Source organism: Nelusetta ayraudi, unplaced genomic scaffold, assembly GCF_046127955.1.
Source record: "Nelusetta ayraudi isolate G7.1 ecotype Tasmania unplaced genomic scaffold, CSIRO-AGI_Nayr_v1 ptg000026l, whole genome shotgun sequence".
NCBI lineage: Eukaryota > Metazoa > Chordata > Actinopteri > Tetraodontiformes > Monacanthidae > Nelusetta > Nelusetta ayraudi.
In genome coordinates this window covers 10,245,001-10,259,810 of record NW_027466076.1, presented here as the reverse complement: position 1 = coordinate 10,259,810, position 14,810 = coordinate 10,245,001, and the positions used below count along the sequence as shown (strand labels likewise).

Genomic DNA, 14,810 nt, shown 5'->3' with positions numbered 1-14,810 from the left:
TTAATCAACTCATCCATTCGATGCTTTCATTGGTCTATTTGGCACCTCTGCCATTATGAACCTACAGGGACTAATGAGCGAGCTTCTTGGCAAGCCGCATTCATCTTGAAGTGTGAAGTGCTACCATAAAAATAGGCGTGCTCTTGGAAAAACAAATGTAATAAAATCCTATTCCAGGTCATTTTGAAACTTTGGATTTCGAGGTAGAAAAACTGAATAATTCTTTCTTCTTCAACGATAGTAACTGATTTGAAAGATTAAATCAACAATCACGGTAACAGATCTAGCTAATAGAATAAGCTGCTGTGATGTTTGATCCACTGCAGCGACAAACCAATAATAACAATGCGTGTTATGTACCTCTGATATTCACAGTGCTGCTCTCCACTGAATCATTTGAGTCAGTGTTCCTCCCTGGTTCCTCAGTGGCCGCGGTCTCTGCTGTTATCTGAGGCAGTGACTCCAGAAGAGGAGGGTCCACCTCTTTGTCATAGTCCACGTAGTCGTCTGGAAGAGGAGTGGTGGCCTCGTCAGGGGTTGGGACCAAGTGGGTGCTGTGGTTGAAAGTGTGCAACGGCAACGTCGTGGAAAACGTGGCGTGTCTGTCGTGTGGTTTCGAAGCGGCGTCAGACCACTCGGCCTGGGCCGTGTAAACCTCGGAGGACGGTGAGGTGTGGTCCTCGGGGGTTGTGGGTGCCCGCTCAGTGGTAAAGCTGGTATGTTTCTCGTCGGTGGCCGCAAATGAGGGACGTGTGGAGTGTGCTGTGGTGCTGCTCTCCGAGGATACACCCGCAGTGTTTGCTTTGAGTGTGGTTTGGTCTCCTTCAGTCACAGCTGCCACTTCTGGTGGAACAGTAAAGATAACCTCTTGGGTGAGGTCAACCACACTCTCCTGTTGCCCAGAAGCCTCTCCCTGCCCGGACAGCTGGTCCACATGTGGTTTGGGAGTTACGGCGGAGTGCTCTGCCGGGGATGTGTAAACCTCAGAGACTGGTGAGGTGTGGTCTTCGAGGATTGTAGGGGTATGCTCAGAGGTAAGACTGGTATGTGTCTTCTCTGTGGTAGTGAATGAGGGGCTGGTAGAGTACACTGCAGTGCTGCTCTCTGAGGGCATACCCGTAGTATCTGCTGCGAGTGTGTTTTGGTCTTCAACCCTCGCAGTGGTTGCATCTGGTAAGAAGGTAACAATCACCTCTTGAGTGAGGTCATCCCCACTCTCTTGCTGGCCAGAAGCCTCTCCCTGCCCGAACAGCTGGTCTGCACCTGAGCCGCTTTCTATGACTGCATCACCATCCGGAAAAAGTACAGGTGCCGCTGCTGTGACCTCTGCCGCAGGTCTCTGAGGCTGCTGGCTGTGAGGGGTAGAGTAGACAGGTGGCAGCGTACTCGTAAATACTGGAGACTCTGTTGGGTATGTGTCATCTCCTGAGGCCTCGTCCTCTCCAGAGGCAGATCCTTCAAGGTCTTCAATCTGGGACTTGGCTGTGGCTTCCAGCGATGTTATATTTGGGAGTAGAGTGGTGGGCTCTGTCCCTCCGATTTCTGTCTCATCAGTGACGACACTGGATGGACTTCTCGCAGGTGACGTAGTTTGAGCCGGTTCGTCTCCAGATCCCTCCACCGTGGCCTCTGTCTCGTCGTCAGTGCCACGGCTTCCGGAGCCTTCCATGTCTTCGTTGGCACTCACCTTGGGAGTGACTACTACTCCACTAGTACTAGGGAGGTCCTGGTGCGATGGTGTTGTGGCTGCTGTCGACGACACAAGAAGTGTATATGGGGTTGTGGCGGCGGTTCCTGCTACTGACTGGTCACCTGGTTCTTGCGTTTTGACTTCTTCCAATTCATTCAAGATATTTGATATGTCAATTTCAACGAACGCATCTGAGTATGTTTCTGTAGGGGGCGCATTTGTATCACTGGTTTCCTCTGTGGGTGTCTCCTCAGTGTGTGTTTCTATGGCACCGTAGTCAAAGGAAGTCACGCTCTGCTCCTCATGCTCGTCCTGTATGACCTCATTCAAATGAACAGGCGTAGCTGTTTCAAACTGATCGCCTCTAGCCTCCTCTGGCAGCTCGGGCGCAAATGTCACCTGAATCAACCCAGGAAAGCACAGAGAAGAGGGGGACAGACAGTTATTTTTTGGTCAGGAAAGTTCACAAAGTAAAAAGTCATTAGATTGGAAAGTACAACAAAGTTCACTTGTAAACATTGCTTGGACATTGTTTTGTTTTCTGATGTTTTCCTTTTTGCTGTGGCAACACCGTAGTGTTCTCATACTTGTGCTATTATCCAACAAGACGAGCAATACAGAAAGTGAGAGAAATTATGAGTGGACTGCAACACTGTGACTAGAGGAAAAAAAAAAAAAATCAGCACTACCTCATGTTTTCCGTTGACAAAGCTGATAGCCGGAGGCAGGTTGACGGGAGAAGGATCGAGAGGATCCACGTCTCCACTGGCCTGGATGGCTTCACTGCTGATCTGGGATAGGTCCGTGATCTGGGGGTATTGAGACTGGGGGCCATCGATGCTGCTTCCAGGCAGGTTCAATATGTCCAGAATGCGGCCAACTGGGGATAGAGCCACAAGAGAACAAAGTGAGATTCCCAAAAAAAGGAAAGTAATAATTGTATGTATGTATGTATGTATGTATGTATGTAATATGTAACTTAACTTTAAAATGAAAATTCTACCCTGACTTCTGTCAGCTTTTGAAACTATAATAAGAAACTATAATACATGATAAATAGTTCATACCAAGAATGTGGTGTTTTTTGTTAACCAAACCATTATAAAACCCTTTTATGATCAGTAGTTCACTTGTTGTATTTCGATATCTCGGTGGGGCTCCCTTCTATTGTTTACTAAAACAAGCCAAAGTGTATATCTGGATGGTTAACAAGCTTATGATTAGGGTCAAACAGAGCCAAGAGCTGCTGTCTAACAATGGCTTCCTCTGTTTCTCCATTACGACTTTATGCCGCACATGGAAGCAATACCGTGGGAACTGGTGCAAAAATGTGCAAAATGTGACATAAACAGAGACCTGAGACACTCACTCCAACCGAACAAGGGTCTGACACTTTGATCTGAACAAGTCTAATTAACTCATGTTAGCCACAACATGTCTTCAAAGTGGGAAAGAAAATCTCGGTTTGACGCCGAGGTGACCATTAAAATGCAATCCTTTATCATCTGCAATCCTCTCAAGTCGTGGAAACAATGAGTTGGCAGGCAGACCCGAACCCACTTGAAGTGATGTTATATTGCCTTTGCAACAGAATATGCCTTCAGCATTTCAATAATAAACACGGCTTTGAAAGGATGGCACTTTGATGTTTTAAGTGTATTTTGTGACTACTGGACCAACATTTAAAGTCATTTTGGGGCCCCAAGGCAAACAACAGCACAAGGGTTTGTTTTCACTCTTTCCTTCACACCAAAAGGTGTTGACAGTTTGAGGGGTGATGGCAGTCAAAGATTAAAAAATATGATTTGCTTGGAGTTTATCTTAAATTAAGCCAACAGTCTCCATGTTTAAAAAGAAATTCAAATTCTGAGATCAGATTAATCCATAAGTTCCTTCTTTTGCTTGGTTCACATTTCAGAAAGTGTGAGGAAATCAGCCCTTTGTGACGTCACCAAGAATCGGGATACCTGTGCTACTGTACTTTGTTTTCCCAGGTGTAACAGAGGACTAAATAAACTGTCATCGAGATGCATAGAGATGTTTTTTGATAATTGGTTGGACAAAGTGGTTCCACTGGAGCTGAAAGATAAAGATCTGAACAATATTATAATATAGTTCCTCTAGTAGTAATAAAAATACATATGAATAAAATGCAACATGCAAGATAAAGACATTTGGCAACTCCAAATATAACTTTTATAATAACTTTTCCCAGACCTCATTTCACAAAAAGGTCTGGGAAAGACAGAAAGTGTGGTCTTGACCAAATCCTTTCCAACATACTTGGAGTCACTGATGAAGCAAATGATGAACTGCATTTCAAATTTGTGTTTCAGCACAGATCTGGATCAAACCATCAAAGAGAATCTTTAATTACGCCGCTGGATACTTTTTTCGTACAGCTGCTCAAATTTCCCTCAGGCTTGGTGGTATATACGGAAATTAATAAACATTAAGCATTTATCAAATTTGTCAAATTGTTGGAGAATACAACCCAACAAAAAACACACAAAAAAACAGATGCCCAAGGTCTTTTGGCTAATTCAGCCTCGATATCTTGGGCCAGTGCCTCACAGGCCTCTTTTGCAATCTGTGGTGGAAGCAAAAAAACTGCAGGCTAATGATGGCTAAGAAATGGGCTGCAGAAATGGTAAGAAAGGCTGTTCGTTACGGCAATTCTGCCAATTCCCCAGAGATGAGACAGTGTAAGTTGGCGGTGTCAGTTGTGGTTTGTTGCTGGCTCTTTACCCCTGAGAGCTGAACACATAGCTAGTTAGACATGCCAGCTAAAGAGAACAGAGGTCAATCACCCCATTAGACCACCAGTGTATTTTGGGGAAAGAGAAAGAGAAAGAAACGATGAAAGAGGAAAGAGCCGTTTGCCCTGATGTATATGAGTATTTATGAGACTCTGCCGCGCTTCAACAGGAGACATGCTGATGTGTTTGCAATAAGTTTAGTTACAAAATTGGCCATAGCAAAGATGACTGACTTCATAACTTTCCACATCTGGTCTTTGCAAACAGTCTGTGGGTATGTGTCTAGAAATCAGTCAGCGAGCGAGCACAAAAGTTAGTTGTTTCCTGCATCTACAACAAAGGTGCTAAATGAGCCACGTCGGGTGCCAGACAGCACAATGCGACAAACATGAGGTCATACTGGAAGATGAATGTCCTGCCGGAAAAGCTGGGTTGGTTTGGTATGTCATCCATTGACACATTAAACTCTCAAAAAGAATGGGAAAATACATTTTTTCCAGTCATAAAGTGAAAGCAAGACCCACGGTTCAGGTTAGATCAGAGATGTTGAACGGGAGCATTCTGTTAAATATTCGTTTTTAACAAAAACCAAACGGTCCCGTTAAAAATGGACTGCAAGTAGTTTGCTGTTTTCCACAGGTGTCCTCCTGTAGTGTGGGACTGAGGAAAATGTTGTCATCGCCTCTAAAAACAGCATGCATACTGCAGTGCAGTGGTCTAGGATTAGGTCATGCTACATTCATTGTTTTCTCACTTCCTGACTCCATCCAGAAGTCTGCTTTTGTGTGTCAGACTTCTGTCACCTCTGTTAGACAGAAGGATTCCAAAATGACACCTAGATTTGAAGAAGAAATATTGAGATCTCGAAACGACAAATCAACAGAGTTTGAAAGTCCCAGAAAGAAAAGTCTATATTTTTCTGGGGGAAAAAAAAAATTGTGGTGAAATTGTAACGTAATTATAAATTGTAACTTTAATCAGACCCAAAATGTTGACAATAATTAGATTTAAATGTCTGCTGGCAGACTAAAAAGGATCTCTGAGTCAGCGACTATGTTGATGACTTGTGCTACCTCTGGAGCTTGGGAGTTGGTTTCGAGTAAACTGGACAAATTGCTGAGAAACACAACGGTTCATTTCACTATGCGTCTCAAATAGTGTTGGACCCAAAAAAGGAGCAGGACTGGGGCCAACATTGGTTCAGCATTTCCACTGTGGTCTGCGAGCTGAAAGGTGACGGGGGCTGAAAGCCATGTTTCTGCTGGATAGGTTAGCTGCAACATCTAATGCGAGGTCTTAGCTAGAACGATGAAAAATAAACAGATCATGAAAGTATGATTCCTCATATCTAAACACTGCCACAGATTACAAACAGCAGCCAAAGTCCTTGCAGTCTGAGCTAAAGTGCAGTTTTAAATTAGATCGGGAGAGTTCAGGGAATATCGTGTTCAATTCTTGAACAGCGATGTTAGCGTCAGCAACAATTACTGCATATTCAATTGGAACGTTACAGTTCACTAAAAAACTTCAACGGTGTGTTGTGTTTAGAGAGCATTTTTCTGAAGCCATTAAAATATACTGTAAAATGTTCCTCACTCCTCCACCTCGGACATTATGTGTCTGTTTGTGTAAACCTTGCAACCAGGGGAATGGAATTGTGAGAAAAAAAATTGAGAGTGACACCTAGTGACAGGGAGGAATAAATGCTGTACATGTCGCCTTAAGCTCACCTGACTGATTTTGGTCGTGCACGTTGACGATGATGAGATGGAATGGAGGTTTGGCAGACTCTTCACCGCCGGGAACGGCCGGCAACTGAGAGAAAGGTGTGAGGGTGGAGTCTTCTTTAAAGACAACTGCCGGCTGTTGCCCACTGCCTCGGACGTCAACTGGAAACTCAGATGCTGAGATGTTAATCTGTCGAACGACCACCTCCGGGACAAGATCTTGACGCTGAACAGCAGGCCCTGCCCCTGGGGTGACACGATCTGATGGCCTTGACGTTGCTTCCACTCCCTTCAAATGTGGTTTCACTGTGGATCCCTCCGGTCCATTCCCGCTGGAGCTATCACCGCTACCGCTACCGCTGCTCTCGTCTCGCCCTGAACCTATCAGGTCTTCGTCTTCTCCCTCGTGGGAGATGTCGAGGCGGTCGGGCTGTGGGCGGATGGTGGGCAGAGGAGGGAGAGGAAAGGGGAACAGAGCGTCTCCCCTCACTGGCACAGACTCTACCCAGTTCTTCTGGTCATAGTCATAGAGGTCGAAGACGGGAGTGGAAGTCACAGGGAGTTCGGTGGGGTATGTCTCCGTACGGGGGGCTCCGCGTTGGTCTGGCGAGGCTGTGTGTGGTCTCTCTGTTTCAGGATCTGGAGTTTGGATTTCAGCCTGCTCAGGTTCTGAGGGAGGACCAGCAGCTGGAGTGGCAGCAACGTTTACCGGACTGTCAGGTTGATACCAAGAAACAGTCGTCGCTGGACCCACGGTGGTCAGTTCTGGTAGTTTTGCTGCAATGAAGGGGAAACGGAGAGGTCATTTTGTGAACACAAGTTGAAGGTTAGCGCCACAGGCTCTGCTGCTAATGGCGGCTGCAAGCAGTCCCGAGGGGAACCGAAAACAATCCCTTGCCATCTTTAACTCTACAAGCAAAAACCACACAATTGCTCCCACACAAGTATTTGTGCTCACAATCCCGGAAATCACATTCTTCTCTTTAATGCAAAAAATGCTTTTTCTTTTTAATTCACATTGCATTTATTAACCATGCAATTCACATTGGTAGGAAAACCAGCAGGAAGTGGTCCAGCCTTTGGTGCATATTCTCTTTCTGAGAATGCTTTTAACCAGTAAACTTGGGATTTACTTCAACAGGCTTCAGGAATGACAGAGAGGATGTAATGTCATGTTCTGTAATTTGGTGACTATTGTACAACTCATTTTCAGAAGGCAAATTAAAACCCAAAAGTTAACAATCTGCCTAAAACATTGTGGTCAGCTTTGGAGAGTCTGGCACAGTATCTGGTATAAATTTTCAGGGGGGCAAAAATGTGCAGAACCCACACTAAACACTATGTTGACTCAGGGTAACATTAGCTGTCCTCCTGCATGAGGTTTTCCACACAAACCTTTTCTGAATTTCACCCGAATATACAGTAGTTTTTCTTTTGTTTTTTTGAGTACAGATAAGCTTAGATGCAGGTAAGATAAAGCTGACTTTATTTCCTCAAACATGACTGTTTACTGCTTGGCCCAGTGTTGCAAAAGCTCAGAATCTTTTGTCAATCCTGCCTCTTTATCTGTAAAAGTAGCTGATTGGCTCTATGGTTTGAATGCTCCTCCTTCTCCTCAACAAACTCACATGGAACTAGATTTGGTGGTATTCAGGTGGACAGAAGTCAGTGGTGAGTCCCTATGGACTATGCTAAAACATTGGTGGTGTTTCCATTTCATTGCAGACATCAGGTGAATACGCTCAGATTTTTTTCAGTCAGTGTGAAAGCATAACAACTCAAGCAGTTCAACAATCACGACCCGAAATAACTGCAAAACCAATCATAATAAATTCCCCAGGCTGCGGCTGCCATCCATGGCGACGTAAATACACCCACAAAAAAGGAAAAAAAAAAAAAATATTTTGACAATGAATCAGTATCGTTATGATTCATTACAATAAAAACTCTACTATCTGGGCGACGGCAATCACGCTGCTGTCAAACTGCCACCGGTTCGGAGCAGGGCTATAAATGGAAATGCACCAGCCTTCAATTTCTAACGCGCGACGTCATCTATCAGAAACATAACAAAACCTAAAAACGGCTGACGGCCACGTTGGCGTTGCATGATAATGATCGCTGCTGACGAAGGCCTGGTGGAGCCAGATAAAACAAAACTGATGTCCCAGCAGGGGTACTAGCTAGTTAAGCAAATTTCCAGCACTTTAGCTCCATCCCAAACTGCGCGTTTCTCCCAGCTCCTTACATAATTACAACTCTGAAGAGACCAATTTGCTCATGTTGCCCCAGCCACTTTGCTATAGGCTGGGACGCTCGCAACGATGTGTATCTCATTATGATGGAACACGTACAGGGTGAGCGCAGACGGGAAGTGCTACTTCCAAACGCGCGCACAATGCCGTCCTTTGTCCGGGCCTAAGTGCTGAGCTCATGTCGTTAGCGTCTCGGGGAAACAAGCAGCAGGCCTTTGAACGTCACCGGCCGTAATGCTTTAATAAACGCTGCGTAATTGACTCCCCTCCGGGCCGCCCGGCTGGCTGTCAGGCACACGTATAGACAGCCGGGAAAGATGGCTGGTGGCACCTTCACTTTTTTCCCCCACTGCTTCTTTCACTTCCTGTACTGTACTCTGCTAAGTCTGGAATGAAAAGTTACAAACTCTTGGCCAGTTACAATCCAGAGAATTTTTTGTTTTCAAGGAATATTTTAAAGTTTGGTGAGCTTCTCAATCCAGCTGGCACCACAATCCTTTGAAATCTCGGATTTGTTTCACGTATGCATCTGGGAAAAAACTCAAGGAAAACTTTTGGGAAGGGAACTTATTTTGTAAACTTTACACTGCGTGGCTACAGTTTGTTTGAGAGGCCCCCGGTCATTAGTTGTTGTGGTTCACTTTGTAAACTAGTGATGTTCATAACATCAGGAAGAAAATACTGGGCCCCACCCATCGTATCATCTTTATCTATGTACTCGGGTTTCCAAGGACAACTGCGGCGCACAATATTTGTCCACCAATACAAAGGATGGTGAAGCTATTCCAGTTGCTGCCGTTAAAAGCGATGCAGCAAAGGGGGTGCTTGGTAACATCTAAACAAGATAGTTGCCAAGCAACAACAAAATGAGACGCAGTTCTGATAAGTTCTGATGGTTTTCACACAACATCACCAAGTTGTCTTTTTCAAATTCCCTAAACCTAGGGACACACCGATAGTGATAACCAGCATTGGGTATCAATATTGATGCGGTGCCATGAAATAGGTGCCGATACAACAACACCGATACCAGTTGTATATGTATGACAATTTTGTTAAATATGTGTTTGTACTGCAGTGACACTTGTCACGGTCAGCCATGTTCTCTAGAACAACAAGTTAAAGTCTGCAATGTGTAATGGCTTTATTAAGTACTTGGTATTGGTATCAGTGTGTACTGAAATGCAAGTACTTGTACTCTACTCGTTCCTTAAAAAAGTGGTGTCAGTGCATCCCTACCTAAACCCGAGGGGTCGCCAGAGCAGCACAGTGTCAGATCCAACACTGATACTGAACGTCAGCAGACGGCAGCTTTAATTTATCAAGTAGTGGCAATAGCTCTTGGGCCAACAAAATGAAAGCACGAACACACAATTTGTATCGGAAAAACAAAACAGGTTTGATTTCTCCCCCCCCACCCCACCACCACTCGTTCAGGGGGAAACCACCAGTTGAAGGCAGCCAGATGTTTGGGAAGGGCCAAAACTGACTGATTAAGACAGAGAGAATTAATGGAGTCATTATACTTTCCCCCCCTCTGATAATAAACAACAAAGTACATTCAGGCTAAATTTAGAAGAATGCCATCAAACTGATGATCCTGGTTAAAAAAAAATAAGTAAATAAATAAATAAATACAAAAACCCCTCTGTGAACGATGAGATCGCTGCTCCGCAGTGTTTGGGGATCTTTGGCGGAGACCCTGGCTCTGTGCTGCAGCCCCACCCCTGATACAGTGATGATGTCATGTGTTTGGCGGGCCCTCGGCGGTGCGGTCGGGCTGGAGGGGTCCGCTCTCACTCGGGTCACTTTTTTTCTTTTTTTTTTTCTGTATGCCGCCTCCTCTCTCGCACGTCAAAAGGTCGAAAAAGCACCTTTTTTTTTCTGACGTCGTCAAACACCCCGACCGTCTGCGGTCGTGCGGCCCCTGCAGGGTCGCGCCCCTCGTGCACAGCCGAGCCCCTGCAGCCTGTACTTCGCACCCGCGCACATCCAGCCTAGCCTCGCCCCCCCCCCCCGCGCTCCCCCGTCGCTAAAGTGTTTCAGAGTGTTTTTTAACGACGCTGTCAGTGATGGTAGGAGTACATCTGCAACTACCCTCCGCCCCACCCCTCTCCGTGCCTCCCCCTCCCTCCGTCTCACTGTCTGTGTTTGGGTCGGCTCCAGCTGTGAAGCATTAGGGATCTGTCCCCTTTACTCCACATCGACGTCAAAGTGCATGATTTGGGTTTTCCCCTCATAAAAAAAAAAAAAGTATGCAACTCTCCATAAAGGGTCGACTCTTTGTTTTTGCGTCAAACGCCGCTTGTTCTTCGCCAGCCCGGCTCCTGTTGCCACCTCTGCGCACTTGCTACGCGGTTGCAGACTATGACGCGATCGCCCTCAGACGATTTATTATTTTTTTTCTCTTTTTTGGCAATTTTTTTTGGGGGGGCGCGCCAGTTCGATGAAGACATTTCGGGAGGGAGGGTCCAGCCGTTTGGAGCGCTGGACTGAACTTCACAACAATGCAGAAAAGAAGTTGGCTAGGTTGCTGTGTTGAACCACCAAAGAGGAAAGACTGACACATGTAACGCAACGATACCGGAGAATAAGCAAATGCATGTAGACACAAGTGTGTGAGCACAAGGAAAGAATGAATACATTGATACGATAAGGCTAACGATAAGGGCTAACTTAGGCATCTGGCCCAGTCACTCCTCCCATGTCAATGTTGACATACACACTACCGTTCAAAGGTTTGGGGTACCCTGACTCATGTCTGCATTGAACTCCATTATAACCAGTGTTGTGAAATAGTCTACTGGAATGCACTAAGAACATTACTTGTGCACGGAAATCAGTAAAGATGTGCTGAACACATATGGGAGGGCTCTGACAGTTGTTGCCTCGAATGTCTAATTGAATGTGATTTTAGAAAATTGATATCTTGCGCGCAATACGTGGCCATCACTACACGTGTTCAATACTTTGAAAATTCCAAAACAAAGCTTTGTATTATAATCACACTTAGCTGTGTGTGATAAACCATCAAAGCAGTAGTGTAGTGCAGGGTGTACACAGGTATACGCAGTATACCCACTTATTTTTCAGTCAGCGTTGCGTATACCTACTCCCTCAGGAACCACGACACCACTGCATAAAAGACTCAACAAAGCAACATGGTTTGCATTTTAGGCTCTTTAAAGTTAAGTTAGACAATAGAAATGGTTTTCATTAAACACTAAAATGTTCCCACAACAGCACATCTTGACTGATTTTGGTGCCTTCGCAATGATCATAGAGCACTCAATATCATTATTTCATAAAACTGGTCTTAATGGAGTGCAATGCAGAAATGGGTCAGACACCCCACACTTCTGAATGGAAGCATATGCGTTGAATCACAGTCTCACCTTTAAAGCAGAAGACTCCAAACTTCTCAGCCGGGTCTGGGAAGCCCGTTTGGTTCTCGTACTTGTAGAACGTGCGCACGCCGAGCTGGCCCCGCCCACACTGAGGCCTGGGCACGGTGACCGGGTAGCGGACGCTGCCGTCGGACAGCCAGCTGTAGTCGCAGCGGTCGAGCCCCGCCCTCCAGGCTGCGTAGAGGTGACCCGGAGCGGCCAACACGGAATCGTGCTTCTCGCACTCGTCCCGGGCCTGCTGCAAGGTGAGCTTCTGGCGGAGGGAGGGGGGGTTGAAGACCTCGCCTTCAGACAGAGAGAGCGAACACACGTTAGGTCTGCATATATGAAAAAGATTTGATCTGTCTCATTTAAATCTGAGGATGGATGGGTTGATGTATAAATGGTACATCTATAGTAAAACGTATGGAAGAGATGCATCACTTTCAGATTATGATGCTTACGTTAGTTAAGTTAAACAAAACTTAACAGGTTACGCTTTATTGAGGACAAAACAACTAAAATGCAACTTATAACTTGCTAATAGAAATGATTTTTTGAACTATTATTCCCAGTCCGGGTTAGGGAGAATCCACTGGAATAGTTTTGTAGAATTCATTACCCAAAAACACAGGATACCACATTTAGCTCCCTCTTTATAGTCTCCTGCAAAAAATGTTGGATTTTAGCTTCCTGCGAAAATTGATGCTTTGCTTCCACACGTCTGAATAGAGTGAAAAGTACGCAAGTGCAAGACGGCCTGAGTACACCTGGATGGGCTTTTGTCCCTAAACCTGGATCAGTTATCAGTTCCCTTTGTGACATCACAAAATGGGTCATTTCCAAAAAAAAATGCAGGTCTTAGAAGACACTTTTGAGAAAAGTGGAGCAAAAGAAGTAAATGACGGGCTTCTCTAATGTATCGCTGTTAGCCAAGCTACCGTTCTGAAACCCTGCCGATGTGACTGCTGCATAATAGGGGAGCTTTGAAACACAAATCTCTTCAAAAGGAAACATCGCGCTGACGTTTATGTGACTATTCCTTCCTGCAGCTTGTAACTCACAATCGTAAAGCACCGTTCTCCTCTGGCAACTTCGTCTCTTCCAACTAAACACTGCCGTGTTTGGCCAAAAAAATAGTCAAAGCGAGTGTCAGGCTCTCGAGTTTTGACGTTCGGGATTGGCCGAACGGAAAACTCCACCCCTTGCAGTCGCTCGCTCGCCGTGCTACCGGCTGGCTCTCCGCTTGTGGCGCGTCACCAACAATAAGATCGATCCGTCTCTCGTGTTCTCTCTACAGGGAGGTTTGCGCAAAGACGTGGACGAGCGGCCGGGCAAGCCAGGAACAATACGCTTTTTTATTCACTGGCAATAGCCTGTCACGTCGTAACACTCCCCCACAATAATCTGCTTCCGAGAAGTGTGGGAAGACGTCCACGCTAGGGAGGCGGGGAGGCGGGCCTGAGAAATAATTTTAGCTCTGTGACTGGTAGTTATGCTGCTTTTAGGTAAACACTGGCTGAAATGTGTAAAAGCTGACCTCAGAAGTGAGAAGGAGCAGAGTCGCACTCACATGTTTGAACAGCTTTGCGTGTGTGTGTGTGTGTGTGTGTGTGTGTGAGAGTGTTTCACACCTGAAATGAGAAGAAAGGCCGAAAGCCACAAGAACGGCTCCTCTCTGGTGTACCTACCGTTCAGTTTGTCTACGAAGCAGTACACGTCGTATTTCTCCACAGGGTCACGCACGCCGTACGTTCTCACCCCGGCTCGGTTCAGCAGATCTCCTGTGCACCCGGGTCGGGGCTCGGTGATTGGATATCTGGGAGAAAAAAATAAATAAATAAAAATAAACCAGAAACAATGACAAAAAAAAGACAATATTCAAGTCTCAAACTTTACATGGATTTTACTTCGAGACCAGAAACTAGGTTTATCTGATTCAAGGAAGTTACCAGGCCTTATGTGAACACCTGAAATTACGTCAGTCCTCTAGAACAGTGTTTTTCAAGCACTGTGCGGCGGCACACTAGTGTACCGTGATGTAATACCAGGGGTGCCATGGGATTTTTTTTCAATGTAAAAAAGGTAATAAAAAAATAAAATTTAAAAAATTTAAAAAAAAACTCTAAAAATTTGCACCCCTGCAACAAAACATATCATGAATCTGATTAAAAATTTGGAATGAACACAGCTGGTAGCTCCAGAACACTCGAGCCCCGCAGGGAGGAGGAACGCGTTCCCACCTGACCGACTGGTCGGCGAGCCACCCGGCGTCGCACTGGTTGAGGCCGTCCTCGAAAGCGGCCGTCAGCTGCTCGGGCGAGGCGATGGCGGCGCCGGCGTCACGGCACGCCTCCACTGCCGCGGGGAAATCCAGCGTGTAGCGGCTGGTGTTGGCCCTGTAGTGGAACACCACACCTGGACACGGGGCGCACAAATCAAAACATGAGGGGGGAAGCAACACGTGCGCGTACAGTCAGTTCAACTTTTTCACCTCGCCGCGTCGCATTCGTGCTCATTTCCTCCCCGTCACCCGATCGTAACTTTTTGCGCTGATCTTGTGCAGATGTTGCCTCCTCCCTTACTGGCCAATCAGCAGCTGGATGGAGCAAACGCACGTAGCAAGCGTGCGGGTACTAATATCCTCTGCTTCTGTTTGCGAGGAGAGGATGGTCCTCTCCTCGCCGTGTGCTGTTTTGCTTAAACCCACCAGTTTAAACCTGTTTCTCACCCAAGTGATTCGTCGGACCCAAAGCCCCAAGAAAAACGAGTAAAAGTGGAGGTTGGTGGATTGACAAGACACGCCGACACAAGCCATCACACCTACAGCTCTGATCGGAAAGTCACAGAGCAGATTAATGGGGCCGCCCCGCTTGCTATTTAACTGTCACATCCACACGACCGATCAAAAGTTTGGGGGTCACTGACTCATTTCTCCATATAACCACATTCATGAAATAATCCACTGGAATGCTCAAACATTACCAGTGCAT

General features: G+C 46.0%; 1 protein-coding gene across 1 annotated transcript in view; it reads right to left on the bottom strand.

The window, feature by feature from the left end:
• Positions 1-14,810, bottom strand: part of vcanb (versican b) — a 28,682-nt gene that overhangs the window by 9,435 nt on the left and 4,437 nt on the right. Inside the window, exons 3-8 of the mRNA XM_076029791.1 lie at positions 14,061-14,235; positions 13,509-13,636; positions 11,827-12,123; positions 6,180-6,953; positions 2,380-2,570; positions 361-2,089 (exon numbers count right to left, since the gene is read on the bottom strand). Coding sequence (XP_075885906.1) covers positions 361-2,089; positions 2,380-2,570; positions 6,180-6,953; positions 11,827-12,123; positions 13,509-13,636; positions 14,061-14,235 — 3,294 coding nt within the window. The remainder of the gene's footprint in view (positions 1-360; positions 2,090-2,379; positions 2,571-6,179; positions 6,954-11,826; positions 12,124-13,508; positions 13,637-14,060; positions 14,236-14,810) is intronic.